Source organism: Ursus maritimus (assembly GCF_017311325.1).
Source record: "Ursus maritimus isolate PB19 chromosome X unlocalized genomic scaffold, ASM1731132v1 scaffold_X1, whole genome shotgun sequence".
Lineage (NCBI taxonomy): Eukaryota > Metazoa > Chordata > Mammalia > Carnivora > Ursidae > Ursus > Ursus maritimus.
In genome coordinates this window covers 39,444,030-39,463,050 of record NW_024423319.1, presented here as the reverse complement: position 1 = coordinate 39,463,050, position 19,021 = coordinate 39,444,030, and the positions used below count along the sequence as shown (strand labels likewise).

At 36.2% G+C, this 19,021-nt stretch overlaps 1 protein-coding gene across 1 annotated transcript in view; it reads left to right on the top strand.

Moving 5' to 3' along the window:
- COL4A5 (collagen type IV alpha 5 chain) overlaps nucleotides 1-5,581 on the top strand; it is a 252,110-nt gene extending 246,529 nt beyond the window's left edge. The window contains exons 50-53 of the mRNA XM_040627518.1: nucleotides 1,652-1,829; nucleotides 3,718-3,832; nucleotides 4,163-4,335; nucleotides 5,443-5,581. Coding sequence (XP_040483452.1) covers nucleotides 1,652-1,829; nucleotides 3,718-3,832; nucleotides 4,163-4,335; nucleotides 5,443-5,581 — 605 coding nt within the window. The remainder of the gene's footprint in view (nucleotides 1-1,651; nucleotides 1,830-3,717; nucleotides 3,833-4,162; nucleotides 4,336-5,442) is intronic.
- Nucleotides 5,582-19,021: the final 13,440 nt, after the last annotated feature.

The following is a 19,021-nucleotide window of genomic DNA, read 5'->3' as shown; positions in this document are numbered from 1 at the left end:
TTCTCAATGATTATGCCGATGCACTAGGTTTAAGAAGTATTGGTCTTTTATCAGTCATCTTCAGTCTGAGATAAGCATATTCCTTTGGATACATGAGGAATTTCCAAGAACTACACAGGCATAATTTTAAAGGAATCAAGTTTCAAATCCTCAACTTTCATATGTACTTTCTCCTGAAGTTGAACTGCCTTTGGATGGTCCCGTTTCCCACATCCCCTTTCACTATCACCCACCTCCCACTTTATGAAAGAATCATACTATCACATATTGCCTTGAAGTGTGAAAACCTCTGAGGGACAAATTCAAAGGGACAACTCAAAATAATGGTTTCGTTAAAGTCTCCATTAGCTGAGGCTCTATAACACACTCTAATCCATCTCATTAGGAAATGCATTTCCAACAAAAGGTTACTTTTTGTGTTTAGTAATTATCAAAATTTATAATATCTATATTTTTATAAATTCCCAATATAATGATGACAATTCAAAAAATATTTAACATGTAAAGCCTTATGATCATAGAAAGTTTTTTAAAGTTTTTATACATTTTTGTTTCAGAGAAATATGATAGGATAATCAATAAAAAACTGAAAAAACAAGTTAGTATAAAACTATGTGAGAAAAATGGAATGGACATATAATTTCCAAATGCAAAAGGAGCATTGAATGACTTCCACTTGTTAAAGATGAGTTTATGTACTTTAAAAAATGTTTATTGTCAGGTTTCAAGTCATTACGTTGGATATATTTAAAAGAGAGAGAAAAAGTTTGTTTTTAAATATAAATATTCACAAAACACTAGACATGACAGCTGGTAACATTTGCAATGTGGTTTGCAAGGCCCCAGGCTCCATTATCACAAAGTGGAGTATAGAAAGGTAGCTTTGGAGCCAAGAGACAATAACCAATACCTTAATAACTGGCATAGTATCAATTTGAAATTCTGATGAAAAATTTTATATCTAAACTTAAAAATGTGTAAAGGGATGCATCATTTTTCATCATTCTTTGGTGAATAAATAAAAGTAGGTCTGATCACTGGTCAAGATAACCTCTGTTGCCCTTACCAGTTCTGAATTTCTTTTCCCCTTGCATCCTTCCTTCCTCTCTTAATTTTTCCTTTTTATTATTCACCTCCAAACCTGTTCATGGTTGCTGTGCATATTGGTCAGCACTACCATTGTCCCTAGGCTCAAAGAGATTGCAAAAACAAACAAGATACATACTGAGGATGTCTTGGAAGAAGAGAGGGTAGCCTGGAGAGGAAGTACTAACAAGATAATATAGGAACTCTGTGTGTGTTCTTCACTTGTTCACAGTAAATTGCTCAATATTCTCCATAAGACACTGTTGTTTATAAGTGCATCACCAGTGTAAAAACAGTGTTGAAGAATATATAATGAACTGCAATAATAAATGTCTACATAAATTATATATATATATAATTTAGATAAATATATATTCTGATTTTAGAAGTGTTTTAAGTGTAAGTAAACGTGCATCTTACAATTGAAGACCTAAAACAAAGTACATTTATTACCTAAGAAATGTGGGCAGATTTCTCCCTGAAAGGTTGTTTGTTATGGTTTCAAAAGAAACTAAATTATCATTGTAGTATAGTCCTTCATCCTTTTCTCCCCAATTCTTCCTAGGGACGGCTGGCAGCTGCCTTCGTCGCTTCAGTACCATGCCTTTCATGTTCTGCAACATCAATAACGTTTGCAACTTTGCTTCAAGAAATGACTATTCTTACTGGCTGTCCACCCCAGAGCCCATGCCAATGAGCATGGAGCCCCTGAAGGGCCGGAGCATCCAGCCATTTATTAGTCGGTGAGACACTGGTGTAGCTTGGACTTTTATCAATCCCCAGTTAGTTTAGCTGGTCAGAAATGAGTCTAAAGCTAATATAATTTGATCATATTCTTCCCAAGCTAAGTAGGACAGAGATGCCTTTATAATATTCAGTTAGGTATTTAGTTTAAGCCATATTAATTGGGGATTTGCTTTTGATCAGACCCTATGATAGACATAGTGTAATATAGAAAGAAATCAGACTAATTATTAGGCAAATATATGTAAATTAATATAATATATATCAGTCTTGGCTAAGATCCATTACAATAGAGCTAATAAAACGTTATGAAAGCATAAGGAAAAGAATGTTTAATTTCAATTGGATAAATTTGGGATGACTACATGGAAGAAATGTATTTTGACCTGGTTAGTACTTAAAGGATGGGAAGGACTTGAGACACAGGTAGTTATAAGCAGGAAGGGCATACTACGCAGAGAACATGGGAATGGGTAGTTGATTGATATGTCTAGAAAGTAGCTTGTAAATGTTGCATAGGGAGAAGAGGTTGGGGAGTTAACTTGGACCCAGATTGTAGAAGGCTTTCAGCATCAGGTTTTATTTTAGAATTGATCTAGTATAGAATGGGGAGCTTTGAAAAGTGTTTGAGCTACACTTCAGGGAAAATTACAGAGCCATCACTATATAACATAGATTACAGAGGAGATAGTCCTTAAATACAGAGACCAGTTAGATTTAAGGTATTGCTGTAGTCCCAATAGGAGTGGATTGGAATTGTCGGTGGGGGACATGTATCACTTTAATACAATAGATAGGATTTGGCAGTTTATTAGTTATGAGACAGGAAGTGATAGGTGAGGTTTGGAGCATGAGTAACTAACAGAAGAGAAGTACCATTAGTAGAGATTTCCTTGAGTTTTGCCACATTAGAACTCTAGTTAACTCAATGTCCTAGGCATATGAGATACTGCCATTTTCATTCTGATTGTGGCCCAATTGATTGAGGAGTCCACTCACCATAAAGCATGAATCATTGGAAAGTCTAGTTTCTTTGACATTGAATGTAAAGATTAAACCCAGTTCAGTTTCTCTTAGTAGCAAATTTATGGTGCCCTTTTTAGTACATTTGCCCAGATTTGGGGGGAATTTATTTTTTGTGACTTTTGTCAGTCCCAACTCTTGGGAATAAAAAGGTCCTTTAAAGGTATTTCCTGTTTTGTAGATCAACTTCATCAAATTGGTTCAGTCATTTGTCAGAAGGTCCCTTCATGATATTTATTAAAGATTTGATAGACTCAGTTATATTTACTGTGTTGCTGTTTTACTTGATATTTTAGATTTAAGCCACATCTCCACGTGCCTGGGTAGCTGCCCAGCATTCTGGACATGCTCTATTTCTCTAGATTTGGCCAAATGGTTAATAAATATCCTTTGGACCAAAAATAAGGGGTGGGGATTGAGAAAGTGTCTGTTTCTTGTCTTTTCCAGTTCACCAGACATTGTTCTTACCACAGTTTCAGCATTACTAAATTTCTACCATTCAGTTGGGCACTTTGACAGCAAATAGTATGTGCAATACACAAAGCCAAACTCTTACAGCAATTATGGCATTGACTATAGCAAATATGAATACAAATTTAAGGCAGAATGGAAAAGGAAAATGCTATAGCAGTGGTTGTGTGGTTTCTTTTTAAAAAAAGCTTAGAGTTGTCGTTTATAACTTTATTAAGTATATTGGGAGAGAGGGCTTATGAAAAAGCAATTCTTGAAGTGCATTTTTCTCCTGCTTTTGTGAGCATTGAAGACACCTTAATGGGCTTCTATACCAGGAAGGCTTTGAAAGAAGGGGGACTGTTCCCACATATTCACTGCGTAGATTGTGTTCCCCTCCCTTTCCATTACCAGATGTGCAGTATGTGAAGCTCCAGCCGTGGTGATCGCAGTTCACAGTCAGACCATCCAGATTCCCCGTTGTCCTCAGGGATGGGATTCTCTCTGGATTGGCTATTCTTTCATGATGGTATGAAATACTCTGCCTTGTCTTTGTCATCGTAGCTGACTGTCCATCATATCTGTGTATCTTCCCAATACAAGGAATCCCTATCATTTGCATAGTAAGAAGGGTGAACCTCAAATAGGTTCTGTCCAAATATTGTGTTCCCCTTCACATATTTTCTGGCATATATTTTCATAATCTGCCTGTTGCTTCTGTTGAGTACCCTTGGTGTGGAAACTATTCTCTTATCTCTTGCCCTAGTTCCTTCACTGGATTTGAATTTTTGGCCATATTTAGCACATATCTTTGGGTATTCACTAAGGTATTAAGCACATTTTTCCTTATCTTTTCTAGCACACAAGCGCAGGAGCAGAGGGCTCAGGCCAAGCCTTGGCCTCCCCTGGTTCCTGCTTGGAAGAGTTTCGTTCGGCTCCCTTCATTGAATGTCATGGGCGGGGTACCTGTAACTACTATGCCAATTCCTACAGCTTTTGGCTAGCAACTGTAGATGTGTCAGACATGTTCAGGTAAGGTACTTATGGCTTTAGTTCAGTCCTAAGCTTCCTTCAGAAGTACTAGGGAAGAGAAAGCAATTCATGGATGGTTTATACCCCAAAAATGTTAAAGATTTAGTGGTCTGTGTTTTTTATTTGTGCTTGTTCTTTTCACATACCTGACTCAGGACACAAAAACAGACTTGGCTAATGTTAGGTATGTGTGCTTTCAGATGGCCTGATAGTAGTAATCCTTCAGTAGCAAACACACAAAGCAAGAAAAGGTTATGTGACCTGCTCAACAATAAGTGAGCTGTTCAGCTAGACTGAGGCCACCCCAGGAACTGAAGATTGAAGCTGTGATCTATGATCCCTGCCTCAGTCCAGTGATCTCTTTTCCCAGGATCTTTTCTTTTCTTTCTTTTTTTTTTTCTTTTTTAAGAGCATGAGATGGGAGAGGGTGAGGAGGAGTAGGTGAAGGACAGAGAGAGAGAGAGAGAGAGAGAGTGAATCTTAGGCAGGCTCCATGCCCAGCACAGAGCCCAATGTGGGCTCTATCTCACAACCCTGAGATCATGACCTGAGCCGAAATCAAGAGTTGGACACTTAACCAACTGAGTCTTGAAGGTACCCCTTTCCCAGGATGTTTTCAGTGCTCTCATCAAAGTGTCTGAATGAGTAAGACCACATATAATATATGTATTTCAGGAGAGTCCAATCTATTGCATTTTTGGTTTAAATTAATTTTTATATATTGCTTATTTTGAGTTATCATTACTTGATATTTTTCTTACAATTATCTTTTTGCATTTCATATGCATATATTTTATCATTTATTTATCATCAGTTGCCCAGATCTCCCTCATTCTAAGACTATTAGAAAAATGTATAAGAGATAAAGAGGGAGAGACAAATAAAGGTAATAGTGGTAGAGAGAAGAGTCACAAAAATAACTATGACCACTAATAGCTCTTCGGCCATACTGGCTACTGCACTAGATCACATTGCTCAAAAGTTAGTCTTTAAGTCATAGGAGAGCTACTTAAGCACAAATAGGATGTTTGGGTGTGAATCTGAACCAATAATAGAATTGAAAAACCAGAAAAGGCTAATTTGACTGTCTTGTTTCTTATTTCCCAGCAAACCTCAGTCAGAAACGCTGAAAGCAGGAGACTTGAGGACACGTATTAGCCGATGTTATATATATAATTCCCAGGATGCAACGTCTCACTCTTCCCAACTTTACCACTGCTGCCACCAATGGTGCTACTATATATGACCAAGAGAACATGCCGACTAGTAACCATGAAGATTCAGATGTACCTCAACAATATGCCAGAGCAAGATCTCTATTAGTTTTCTATGAATGAAATAAGGAAATGAATTAACTTTTTGGGTCCAGAATGACTTTCCCCAAGGATTATAAGATGAAGATTATATATTTTGCCCAGTAACTTAAAACAGCACGTTAAAAATTCAATTAAATCACACTGAGTAAAATAAAAGACTGCAGTTTGGGGGAAGAATTATTTTTCATGGTGCTACTAATCCTACTGTATCCCAGGTTTTTAATATAAAAGTGTTAAGCTTATTTTTCTCTGTAAGTAAAGAATGTGTATATTGTGTAAACAGCCTTTTAGCTCAAAGTGTTGACTCATTTAGATGTGACCTGACATGTATCACTCTTTACAGACAACCTAGGCAAAACCAGAATACAGACAAGATTTTGTGTCCATGTTTATCGAAGTGAAAGAATTTATATTCTTGCATCAAGTTACTACTGAGAGTAAATTTATTTTGAGTTCTATCCCCTAAGTTTTTATTTGACTTTTTAAAAAATAGGTCATTTTAGAAAATTCAATCAGAATTTTAAATGTTTGTGTTACATGCCAAATTATAATATCTAATAAAACAGTTTCTCTTTTGCTATATTCCTCAAGATTCTTAATACCAGATACCCCCTTTTTAAACATTTCTTACATCTTGTTTTTGCTCATCCCTGACTAGGCAAAGTCTTCCCAAATAATTTTGAGAAACAAAAATATGCAAAAAATAGATGATTTGTTCCCTGTGCTGCTTCTGTAAGAATTATTCCCCTGTGGTCTCTGCTTGTACAAGAACTGGGAAGACAATACTTGGTTAGTCTTCTCTCTTCAGTTACAAAACCAATCGATGTTTCTTCCTCTTTTTTGTTTTAAACACTTTATTATAGTCATAGAATACCTTATTTCCCCAGCTGTCCTCTTTTCACTTCATGTTTTTTAACTCACCAATATCAATTTAATTAAAGATATCATAAGTTGTAAGAATGGATTGTGGTGTATCTCTTCAGACTATGTGTAAAAATCTGCTCACTTACAGATAGACTACACATCTGCACATCAACAAGTAGTCCCTTCTCAGAGAATCATTTAGAGCAGTTCCAAAGAGGTTTCTGCAGGCTTTGATCACTCATAGTTGATAGAAGACATAGAGTAATGTAAACTTTTTCTAATAAACAGAACAACCCATTGGAAAGTACTTTTGCAATAATAAATGTATTAACAATATTGTATTGATGGCTGAAAAAGGAAGCAGAGCTACTTTCTATTTAGGGAAGAATTCATTAATAATGTTTAAAAGCAGATTAGTGAATTAATATTCCTGATGATTAAGAATGAACACATGTAGCTCTCTAGTTGAAAACTTGCTAAAAGTAAGAGGCATTAAAAGCCTGTATAATAAAATGTGTGTTTCAATTAAAATATGAAACAAGCAAAACAATTTTGAGAATTGTAGAACCTAATATGGACCTGTGCAAAAACTAAAGCTTAGAGTCTATAGTTGTAGAAGTTAGATTCTAAACAATGATAACTACTTAATAATACTGTTGATTTCAAGGCTAGCCACGTACAGATTCTAGCTTTATTTTTCCATATAGCCACGTGAGTGAAAACACTAATGGATAATTGTAAATGAAAACAGCATACTGCATCACATAGATTTTTCTACACGCTCTATACACTTAAGAGTTGTTCCTTGGGTTACAGTTGCAAGCACTAATTTCAGAGATTTGCTGTTTGTTGCTTTCCCTCTCATTTTTATCTGGTTGAAAACCTTGCCTCAGAAAAAAACGAACATTTTAATAGTTGCATGTGCAGGTAGCCTATGTGTTTCTTAACCGCCCCCCCCCAGCTATCCCCAGTCTTGCTTTGTTGTTGAAAGTACATGAATCCAATCCATTCCAGGACCTTAATGTTGTTGACCCTCCCTTGCCACTGAATAGTCAAAGATTATTCTGATATAACTGCTCTAGTAGTTACCTATAGTGAGTTTTGTAGTCATACACGCCTAATGGTTTTCCCATGTAAGCAGGCAATGGATGAGCTGTTCTTACTTAACCAGATACAAGTAGATACTACATCTACAAACCAAGTGATATACATATTGTTGGTGTTATACTCATCACTTCCAAGCTTCCAGAGATGTTCTGTTGGACATTCTGTGATTGTACAGTGTATTTTCTCATTTGGCCAAATTTGAAGAAACCTTTCTATCTCTTGTGGTGTCAGTGAAGTTCTTTGCCTCAATTGGCATGGTTAATTGAAAACTCACTGGTTATACCAAGCCATGGGAAGGGAAGGTTTATTCATATGTTAATCACAAGAGGGCACTATTGCCTATAAAAATAAATAGGCATGTGTAATGATCTGTTGAGCTCATTGTTGATGGTGGTGGTGAAGTTGTCTGAAGCTCTGCCTCCGGATTCTTCTTTTAAGCTTCATGTATTCTTTCTTCCTCATAAAGATCAACAGCAAGTATTTTAAGAGGTGGCCCAGTTTCCCAATGTCTGCATCCAAAAGAAGGGACGGCTTTGCTATGAAAGATTTTCTTAAGAGCCTGATTAGGAATTGGCTCTGGTAGTACTTCCCATGCCTCTCAACACAGAAGCAAAGTGCAATCACTTTTGTTTGGCCAACACTTGAGTTGGCTTCTTTAGAAGAGAAGCTCTGTTCTCATGCTGCACTATACAAACACCCTCATCCCTAGGCAGCTCCAAAATAAATTGAATAATATTTATAAATCATACATCATTTATTTTGAAGTAGTGGTTTCTAGAGTATATTCAGGATGTTTGGAAGGTTTCTATGGTGGAAGCACTCATAAGTTGGGACACTGAAGGAATAAATCCAGATAGGCCTGTCTTCCAAGTTCGACAACAACGAATGTTCATTAGATACTTGTTAGCTGTAGAGCACCATGACGGATAACTATCCAAAATCAACTCAACCAGACGGATATATAATCATTATAATATATACTCCTAAGAAGAGGAATGCTTTTCCATCTTGACTACCAAATCTTACTAATTCTAGGTTAGATTAGAATAGATCATAAGGTTTTTTGCCAGCAGTAGCTATCCAGAGGAAGCTGGCTCACCAAGCTGTTCCCTACACGCGGACAAGCTAAGATCACACATATGTTACTTTGACTATATTTCTCTATGAGTGGATAGCACGCGCAACACATGACCTAACAGGATGACAAATTGTTGACATCATAGCATTTTCTCTTTTGTTTTCCTCTTGCAGATTCGCATGGCAGTCTTTGCCCTACTGTCTGCCCCCAGAGGGTTCCTGTGCCCTCTGGCTTCTGGTTGAATTCAACCAATGTGATGCCCCCAGAAGGATAGAAAAGTGAAGGACAAGACTGATGTTAGTTAGGGTATTTATTTTTGTGGGGCACGTGTAGTGACCTCAGGTTGGCTTGTGCTCCTCAGTTGAATGTCCCTGCTCCTCTCAAGGTGATCTGTTTTTTTAAATTATTTCCCATTCTGGTTCCAGTAACCAATTTCTTCCCATCTCTTCAGATTTATATTTATGATGACAAGTCTGCTGCTGCTATGCTGCTAGTCCGGAATTCCTGCATTACCTTTTGTGGTTCCCCTACACACCACCTGTATCTTTCTAATTAAACTCTCCTCAGATTATCCTAATTTAGTGCCTTGTCTTTTTGCTATTGATACCCTGACAAATGCCCAACTGCTTCTAGTTTCCAAAATCTGATGGATGTGCTTAATTTTGTATGTGGGAAAATGAGGGTGAATTGCTAAAACTGGCATGCACGGGTAGCATCTTCCACTTCGAACAGACAGATAGACCACCAGAAATGTGAATTAACATTACTTAATCTGAAGACCTAGCTTACCGCACTTTATTGGAAGCTGCGTTTCAAGGTTGTTAGGGTGAAATGAGGCAAAATATGTTCATTATGGCCCTTAATTATTTAGTTTTTTTCCAAATATTGTACCACTGAATCTCTTAAAAAAACACGCATTTCAACTTCCCCCTAGATTGTCATTTGCCTTGCTCCATCCTACTCCAAATGAAGAAATCTCAGTTGCCTCATTGGCAGACAAGATCCTAAACACTGTTAACTGATCTTTGAAAGCTCCAGAAAGAAAATTCCTCGTAGTGCTACTTCCACCAGAGAAATTTGCCAAGCCAGTTGTACATGCCTGCAGTCAATAAAAATGCCCCAAAGTGTTACTAGGCCAAGAAATAAACAATTTAAGCCACCTACAATAAGTGGTTTCCTAGCCTCAAGAGCCTCTGTGAAAGGTGAGCCTACAAAAGTACTTCAGATCTGCTTCCCTTCTGTTCATCAAGGGTACGAGAGTGAATTCTTAGACTGGAGATTACAGGAGCTGGGACCGGCTCTAAAGCCAAAGGCAGTCTGAGATTACTCGCTAATTTCAACCAGGGCCAGATGGAGCCTACCAAGAAGTGACTTTTTAAAGGCGATACTTCCTTTTGAAGTAAAATCGTTTTCTGGTTGATTTCCTGAGGGCCAGTAAAGTGCTTGCCATTGCCAGTTTATCACAAGCCACAACAGTAAACCAGATGTCAGATCTTTGTCATTCTCCGACACAATCATTTCACCCTTGCTTGGGCTCTAAGGAAGACTACTTCTGATGCTTCAGTAGCAACAAAAGTAACACCTTACATTTATATAGTTCTCACTAAAATGTCACTCATCACACATGATTTCATCTGAGCCTCAACAACCTGGATGTATTCAAACAGTGCAAGGATTAGTCTCCACTTACAGATGCAGAAGCCAAGCCTTACAAAGGTTACGTGACTATGTCAACGTCACCGAACAAGTTCCTAAGTTCTTTCTCACTCGAAACCTAATCATCAAAATGCCTGTATCAAAAAAATCAGAGATCTGTGCGGTGGAGACTCTTGGCACTGCAGAGGTCTCTGTCGCATGAGAATTAATAAGCTACATGTTTTGGGAACCTCAGTTCCCGGTTACGGATGAGTGTTTTTCACAGCAACTGAGGTCCCTTAGAATTAGCCCTTGGGCACAAGTGACTTACAGCGAATTCACTGTACTTCAGGATACTCTTGTCTATCTGATCTAAGCCTCTGCAGCTAAAGAAAACCTTGTGAGTCTGGCTTGGTGCCCACCTCACTTGAGCTTCTTCAGGACTCTTGAATCTAGACAAGCTCCTGGAATTTGAATGCCCTAGTCTGCAAACTCTCCAGTGCTACTACTATCCATGTAGGAACCAGTGTGTCTTGATTGTTACATAAACCTGAGACTATGCAGATACCATCTATCATCTGTTATAGACAATGCAGAATGTACCCTGCAGAGGGGGAAGTTTCTTTAGTTCCAACAGGAAAGTTTGTCATTTTTCATTTACATTAATATACATTAAACACACAGAGAAGCAACTTGAGTTTCCTAACTATAACCTCCATTGGTCATGTTTCACATGTAGTTGCTTTCCTTATTTGGTTCCCTTCAGCGGAAATTTAGGCTAGGAATCGGATGAACAAACATCAAGCCAACTGGGCCAAGCAGTATGTGGTTATTTATCAGATTAGAGAGGCAGGAAAGGTTAAAGACAAGTTGGAAAACATCTAGGCTAAAAAAGGGCCCTACTTAGTTTATAGTAATCAGTATAGTAGCAAGCCAGACTTTGAGATTACTGGGTTTGAATATGTTCTTAAAGTTGTGTACTTTCAGATGTGCAACTGTTGCCCATCTTAAGGCCAGCAGCAGCACAGAAAACTCCCCCCATGTAGTGGAAAGAGATAACAGCCTAAAACCATTCTCATAAACACATCCTTCTCCTGGTCTGAGAAACCAGTATGTTTTTTCTGACCTCTCTGAGCTAGCAGAAGCCGCCATGGACACAAGACAATGTGCTATGGCTTTTCTTCCTTGCGACTATCTGTTTTGCTTCATCTTTTTCAAAGATTTGTTACTAGGTGCATAAATATTTATGATTGTTATGTCCTGTTGATGAAATGATCCCTTTATCGTTATGATAATGGTAATATGGTAAAGAAAATTAAATAATCTTTGCTCTGAAATCTACATTGATAGCAATATAGCCATCCAACTTTCTTTGTGTTAATGTTAGCATGGCATATTTTTTCCAATCACTTTACTTTTAATCTTTTTCTCTCTATATATTTGAAGTACATTTCTTTGAGGCAGCAAATAAATAGTTGGATCTTGCTTTTTTATACATCAAACAATCTTCGTCCTTTAGTAGACCACATTTAATGTGGTTATTGAAATGGTTAGGTTTAAATCTATCATCTTGCTATTTGTTTTCTATTTGTTTCATTTGTATTTTGTTCACTTTTTAATACCTTGTTTTGGATTAATGGAGTGTTTTTTTCTGATTTCATTTTATCTTCTTTGTGGTATATTAACTATAACATTCTGTTTGATTAATTTAGTGACTGCTTTAGGGTTTAATTTGTCAGAATCTACATTGAAGTTATATAATACCACCTCACATATGCTTTAAGAATGTTACAATAGTATACTTTAAATTCTTCCCCTCCTGAGCTTTGTGCTATTATTTTCATACACTGTAGTTTTAATGTTATAAACCCCATACTACATCCTTATTATTTTTGTTTAAACAGTTCACTCTCTTTTTTATTTGATATAACTTACATACCATGAAATTCACTCTCTTGAAATATATAACTAATGGTTTTTAGTGTATTCACAAAGCTGGACAATCATCACTAATTCCAGAACATTTTATCACTCCAAGAAAAAAAAAACCCATACCCATTAGCAGTGACTCCCTATTCCCCTCCCACCAATTTCTCCCTCTTTCTCTACCCCCAGGCAACCACTAATCTTTCTGTCTCTAGAGATTTCCTTACTCTGAACAAACTGATGGTTGTCAGAGGGGAGGAGGTGGGGGGATAGGGAAAATGGGGGAAGGGGAGTGGGAGGTACAGGCTTCCAGTTATGGAATGAATAAGTCATGGGAATAAAAGGTACAATGTAGGAATATAGTCAATGGTATTGTAATAGCCTTGTGTGGTGACAGATGGTAGCCACACTTGTGGTGAGCATAGCATGACATACAGAGTTGCTGAATCACTATGTTGTACACCTGAAACTAATGTAATGTGGTGTGTCAACTACACTTCAATGAAAATAAAATAGAATAAAGATTTACCTACTCTGGATATTTCATATAAATGGAATTATATAATATATGGCCCTTTTGTGCCTATTTTTTTCACTTAGCATAATGTTTTAAAGGCGCGTTCATGTTGTAGCATGCGTCAATACTTCATTCCTTTATTTTTTTTTAGTTAAGGTGAAATTCACATAACATAAAGCTAATAATTTTAAAGGAAACAATTCAAGTGGCATTTAGTACGTGCACTATCTATGAAACCACCGCATCTATCTGGTTCCAAAACATTTTCACCATTGCAAACGAAAGCCTCATACCCATGGAACAGCCACTTCCCACTCCCCAAAGCCCCTGGGCAGCCACTAATCTACTTTCTGTCTCAATGGATTTACTTATTCTGGATGCTTACGTAAATGGAATCATACAATATGTATGGCCTTTTTGTGTGTGTGATTTCTTTCATTTGGAGTTGTGTTTTCAAGAATCAAACACATTATCCCACATATGAGTACTTCAGTCTTTTTTATGTTTAATAATTATTTATTTCATGGATATACCATGTTTTATTTATCTGTTAATCCATTGACATTTGGGTTGTTTCCATCCTTTGGTGATTGTGAATCATGCTGTTATGAACGTTCATGTACAAGTATTTGTTTGAATACCTGTTTTCAATTCTTTTGAGTATATACCAAGGAGTAGATTTGCTTGGTCGTATAGTAAGTCTATGTTTAATTTCTTGAAGAATTTGTCAAGCTGTTTTCTAATAGCAGGTGCACCATTTACATTCCCACCAGCAATGTACAGACATTCTAATTTTACCACATCCCTTCCGAAACTTATTTTTCCATTTTTAAATTATAACCACCCAGTATGTGTGAAGCGGTCTTATTGTGGTTTGATTTTAACTTCCCTAATGATTAATGATGCTGAATATCTTTTTGTGTGCTTGTTGGCCACTCATATATCTTCTTTAGAGAAATGTTTATTCAGATATTTTGCCAATTTTTAAATTGGGTTATTTTTCACTTTATTGTTGAACTGTAAGTATACTTTATATATTCTAAATATTAGTCCCTTATCAGATGTATGATTTCCAAATATGTTCTCCCATTCTGAGGGTTGTCTTATTAATTTCTTGATGGTGTCCTTTAAGGTACAAAAGATTTTAATTTTGGTGGAATTCCATTTATCTATTTTTCTTTTCCTTGTTCTTGCTATTGTCATATCTAAGAAACCATTGCCTAAACCAAGGTCATTAAGATTTGCCCCTGTTTTCTTCTAAGAGCTTTATAGTTCTAGCTTTTACATTTAATTCTTTAATTCATTCAAATTAATTTTTATACATGATGTGAGGTAAGGGTCCAACTTCATTCTTTTGCATGTCACTATCCAGTTGCTCCAGAACCATCTGTTGAAAAGACTAGAGACAGGAATCCATCAAAACCCACATAGGAGAACATAGGCTGCAACCTCTTTGACATCAGCCACAGTAACTTTTTTCATGACACATCTCCAAAGGCAAGAGAAACAAAAGATAAAATGAACTTGTGGGACTTCATCAAGATAAAAAACTTCTGCACAGCCAAGGAAACAGTCAAAAAAACTAAGAGGCAGCCCACAGAATGGGAGAAAATATTTGCAAATGACACTACAGATAAAAGATTAGTATCCAAGATCTACAACAAACTTCTCAAACTCAATACACGTGAAACAAATAATCAAATCAAAAAATGGACAGAAGATATGAACAGACACTTTTCCAATGAAGACATACAACTGGCTAACAAAAACATGAAAAAGTGTTTAAAATCATTAGCCATCAGGGAAATTCAAATCAAAACCACACTGAGATACCACCTCACACCAGTTAGAATGGCAAAAATTGACAAGGCAGGAAACAACAAATGTTGGAGAGGATGTGGAGAAAGGGGATCCCTCCTCCACTGTTGGTGGGAATGCAAGTTGGTACAGCCACTTTAGAAAACAGTGTGGAGGTCCCTTAAAAAGTTAAAAATTGAGCTACCCTATGACCCAGCAATTGCACTGCTGGGTATTTACCCCAAAGATACAGACGTAGTGAAGAGAAGGGCCATATGCACCCCAATGTTCATAGCAGCATTGTCCACAGTAGCTAAATTGTGGAAGGAGCCGAGATGCCCTTCAACAGATGACTGGATTAAGAAGCTGTGGTCCATATATACAATGGAATATTACTCAGCCATCAGAAAGAACAATTATACAACATTTGCAGCAACATGGACGGGACTGGAGGAGATTAGGCTAAGTGAAATAAGTCAAGCAGAGAAAGACAATTATCATATGGTTTCACTCATTTATGAAACATAAGAAATAGGAAGATGGGTAGGAGAAGGAAGGGAAGAATGAAGGGGGGTAAACAGAAGAAGGAATGAACCAGGAGAGACTGTGGACTCTGGGAAGCAAACTGAGGGCTTCAGAGGGGAGGAGGGTGTGGGATCGGGATAAGCCGGTGATGGGTATTAAGGAGGGCACATATTGTATGGTGCACTGGGTGTTATACGCAAATAATGAATCGTGGAACATTGCATCAAAAACTGGGGATGTACTGTATGGTGACTAATATAACAAAATAAAAAATATATATAAAAAAAGAAAAGACTGTTCTTTTCCCCCATTGATGTGTTGGCATCCTTTGAAAAATCAATTGACCATAGATGTACAGGCTTATTTCTAGACTCTCAATTCCAGTCCACCTATCTATATGTCTGTCTTTATGACAGTACCACACAGTCTTGATTACTGTAACTTTTTAGTAGTTTTGAAATCATTAAGAGTGAGTCTCCTAGCTTTGTTCTTTTTCAGGATTGGCTATGCAGGGTCCCTTGTGATTCCATATGAATTTTAGGATCAGCTCGTCACTCACTTAAAAAAAAAAAAGTAGTTAGCTGGGACTTTGATAGATTGCACTGAATCTGTGCATCACTTGGGGAATATTGTATTTTAACAATATTAAGCCTTCCAAACCATAAACACTGGATATCTTTCCATTTATATAGGTCTCTCTAATTTTTTTCAATGATGTATTATAGTTTTCAGTGTATAAGTCTTGTACTTCTTTTGTTTAATTTATTCCTAAGTATTCTATTCTTTCTAATGCTACTGTAAATGGAATTGTTACCATAATTCTCTTTTCAAATTGTTCATTGCTGATGTATGCAAATATAGTTTTTTGTAAGTTGATCTTTTATCTTACAACTATGCTGAATGCATTTGTTAGCTCTAATAACTTTTAGTGGAATTCTTAGGATTTTCTATATGTAAAGTCATGTCATCTTCAAAATAGAAATAGTTTTATTTCTTTCCAATCCTTATGCCTTTTATTTATTTTATTTGCCTAATTGATCAGGACAGTAAGCTTAGCTAAATATTTCATAGAAATGATGAGAGTGGACATCTTTTTCTTGTTTCTAATCCAAGGGGGAAGGTTTCAGGCTTTCATCCATAAGTATGATGTTAGCTGCATTTTTTTCATAATTGCCCTTTATCAGATTGAGGAATTTTCCTTCTACTCCTAGCCGTTGAATGTTTTTATCATGGAGGGTTGTTGGGTATTGTCAGATTCTTTTTATGTGACAAGACAATCATGTGGGTATTTTTCTTCATTCTATTAATTAGGTATGTTACACTGATTTTAATAAGTTGAATGAACCTCATATTCTGGTATAAATCCCACTTAATTGTGGTGTATAATCCTTTTAATGTGTTTTTGAATGTGTTTTGGTAGTATCTTGTTGAGAATTTTTTCATCAATATTCATAAAAGATACGTATCTGGAGTTTTTTCCTAGTGTCTTTGTCTGGCTTTATTATCTGCATATCACTGGCCTCACAGAATGACTTGGGAAGTGTTCCTTCCTCTTCAATTGTTTGGAAGAGTTTGAGCAGGATTGGTGTTCATTCTTCTTTAAGTGTTTGGTAGAATTCACCAGCGAAGATATCTGGTCCTGTGCTTTTTATATGTTGCTTAATTGGATTTGCTAGTGGTTTGTTGTTTTTTAAAACAATTTATATCTATATTCATATGGAATATTGGTTTACAGTTTTATTTTCTTGTGATGCCTTCCTCTGGTTTTGGTAGCAAGATTTTGTATCCGTGAAGCATTGGCCTCATTGAATAAGTTGAGAAGTATTGCCTCCTCTTACATTTTTTGGAAAATTTTGTGAATGATTGGTGTTACTTCTTCTTTAAACACTTGCAAAGAATTCATCAGTTATCTGTTCGTAGGCTTTTATTTGTGGAGAAATTTTAATTATTTAATCTCTTTATTTGTTATATCTATTCAGTTTTTCCATTTCTTCTTTTCAGTTTTGGTAGTTTGTCTTTCTGAAGATCTGTTTCTTCCATCTAGTGTGCCTAATTTGTCTACATACAGTTGTCTATTATTTTATAGTTGTTTTCATTCTGTAATGTCAGTTATTTTTATTCTTTATATAGTTAGGGTATTCTTTTATAGTTATTTTTATTTCTGTAATGTCGGTAGTAATGTTCCTTCTCTTATACCTGATCTTAATAATTTGAGACTTCTTTTTGTCTTAGTCTGTCTAGCTAAAAGTTTGTCAATTTTGTTAATTTTTTTCAAAGAAAAACTTTTGATTTTGTTGATTTTTTTCATTGTTTTTCTACTCTCCACTTCATTGATTTCCACTCTAATCATCATTATTTCTTTCCTTCTGCTTGCTTCTGATTTCCTTTGCTCTTTGTATAGACTTTTTTTTTTAAGTATTTTCTACACCTAGTGTGGGGCTTGAACTCATGACCTAGAGACCAAGAGTCACATGCTCTGCCCAGGAGGCAGCCAGGCACCCCTTTGTGTAGCCTTTTAAGGTAATGGGTTAGGTATTGATTTGAGATCTTTTGGGTTTTTTTTTTTAATGTAGGCATTTACAGCAATAAATTGCTCTCTAAATACAACTTTAGTCATACCCCATAGGTTCTGAAGTGTTTTGTTTTCATTTTCATTCATCTTCAAGTATTTTCTAATTTACTTTGTTACATCTTCACTTAACCATTAGGTATTTACGAATGTGTTATTTAATTCCATGTATTTGTGAATTTCCCAAATTTTCTGCTGCTAATTTCATTCTGATGTTGTCAGAGAACAGACTTTGTATGACTTTAGTCCTTTAAAATTTATGAAGACTTCTTTATGAGTTAACATATGGTCTATCCTGGATAATGTTCTGTGTGCTCTTTAGAACAACATGTATTCTGTGTTGGGTGGAGTATTCTATAGAAGTTTATTAGATGTAGTTGATTTATAGTGTTGTTCAAGTCTTCTATTTTCTTGCTGATCTTCTGTATACTTCAGAATTTATTTTTAATTTTAATATATGTATTTTTAAAATAATTCACCTTCTTTTCCCAAGTGTGAACAATACCCCTTTACCACCAGGCAAAGTCTCTATTTTGCTATTTGTGTCTTTGAATCTAAAAGTGTGTCTCTTGTGGAAAGCACAAAGGTAGACCATGATTTTTATATCCATTCTGCCCATCTCTTCCTTTTGGTTGTATTGTTTAATCTAGTCACATTTTTTGAGAGGGAAAGAGTGGGGGAGGGGCAGAGAGAAAGGGAAGGAGAGAATCCCAAGCAGGCTCCACACCCAGAATGGAACCTGATGTGGGACTGGATCTCATGAACCTAAAATAATGACCTGAGCCAAAATCAAGAGCTGGATGCTGAACCAGCTGAGCTGCCCAGGTGCCCCTTAACCCATTCACATTTAATGTAATTACTGATAATGTAGGGCTTGTGACTGCTATGTTGCTCCTTGTTTTTTATATCCTATGTCTTTTTTGTTCCTGCATTTCTCCATAACTTCCCTCTTTTGTGTTAAAAAGCATTTTCATTCCCTTGTCATTTTTTAAATTCTATTTATTTGGAGTTATTTTCTTCTCGTTTGCCATGTGAATTATAATTAGCATCTTAAGTTATAATAATCCAGTTCAGATAAATGGCAACTCAATTTCAATAGTATACAAAAAGTTTGCTTCCATATAGCTTCATTATCTGTCCCTCTTTGTGCTTTTATTGGAATACAAATTACTCCTTTATACATTGCATGCCCATCAACACACATTTATAATTATTGCTTTATGCAACTGTCCTTTAAATTAGGAGAAAAAAGTTACAAATAGAATATACATATATACTCTTTTTTAAAGATTTTTAATTTATTTATTTGTCAGAATGAGAGACAGAGAGAGAGAGAGAGAGAGAGAGAGAGA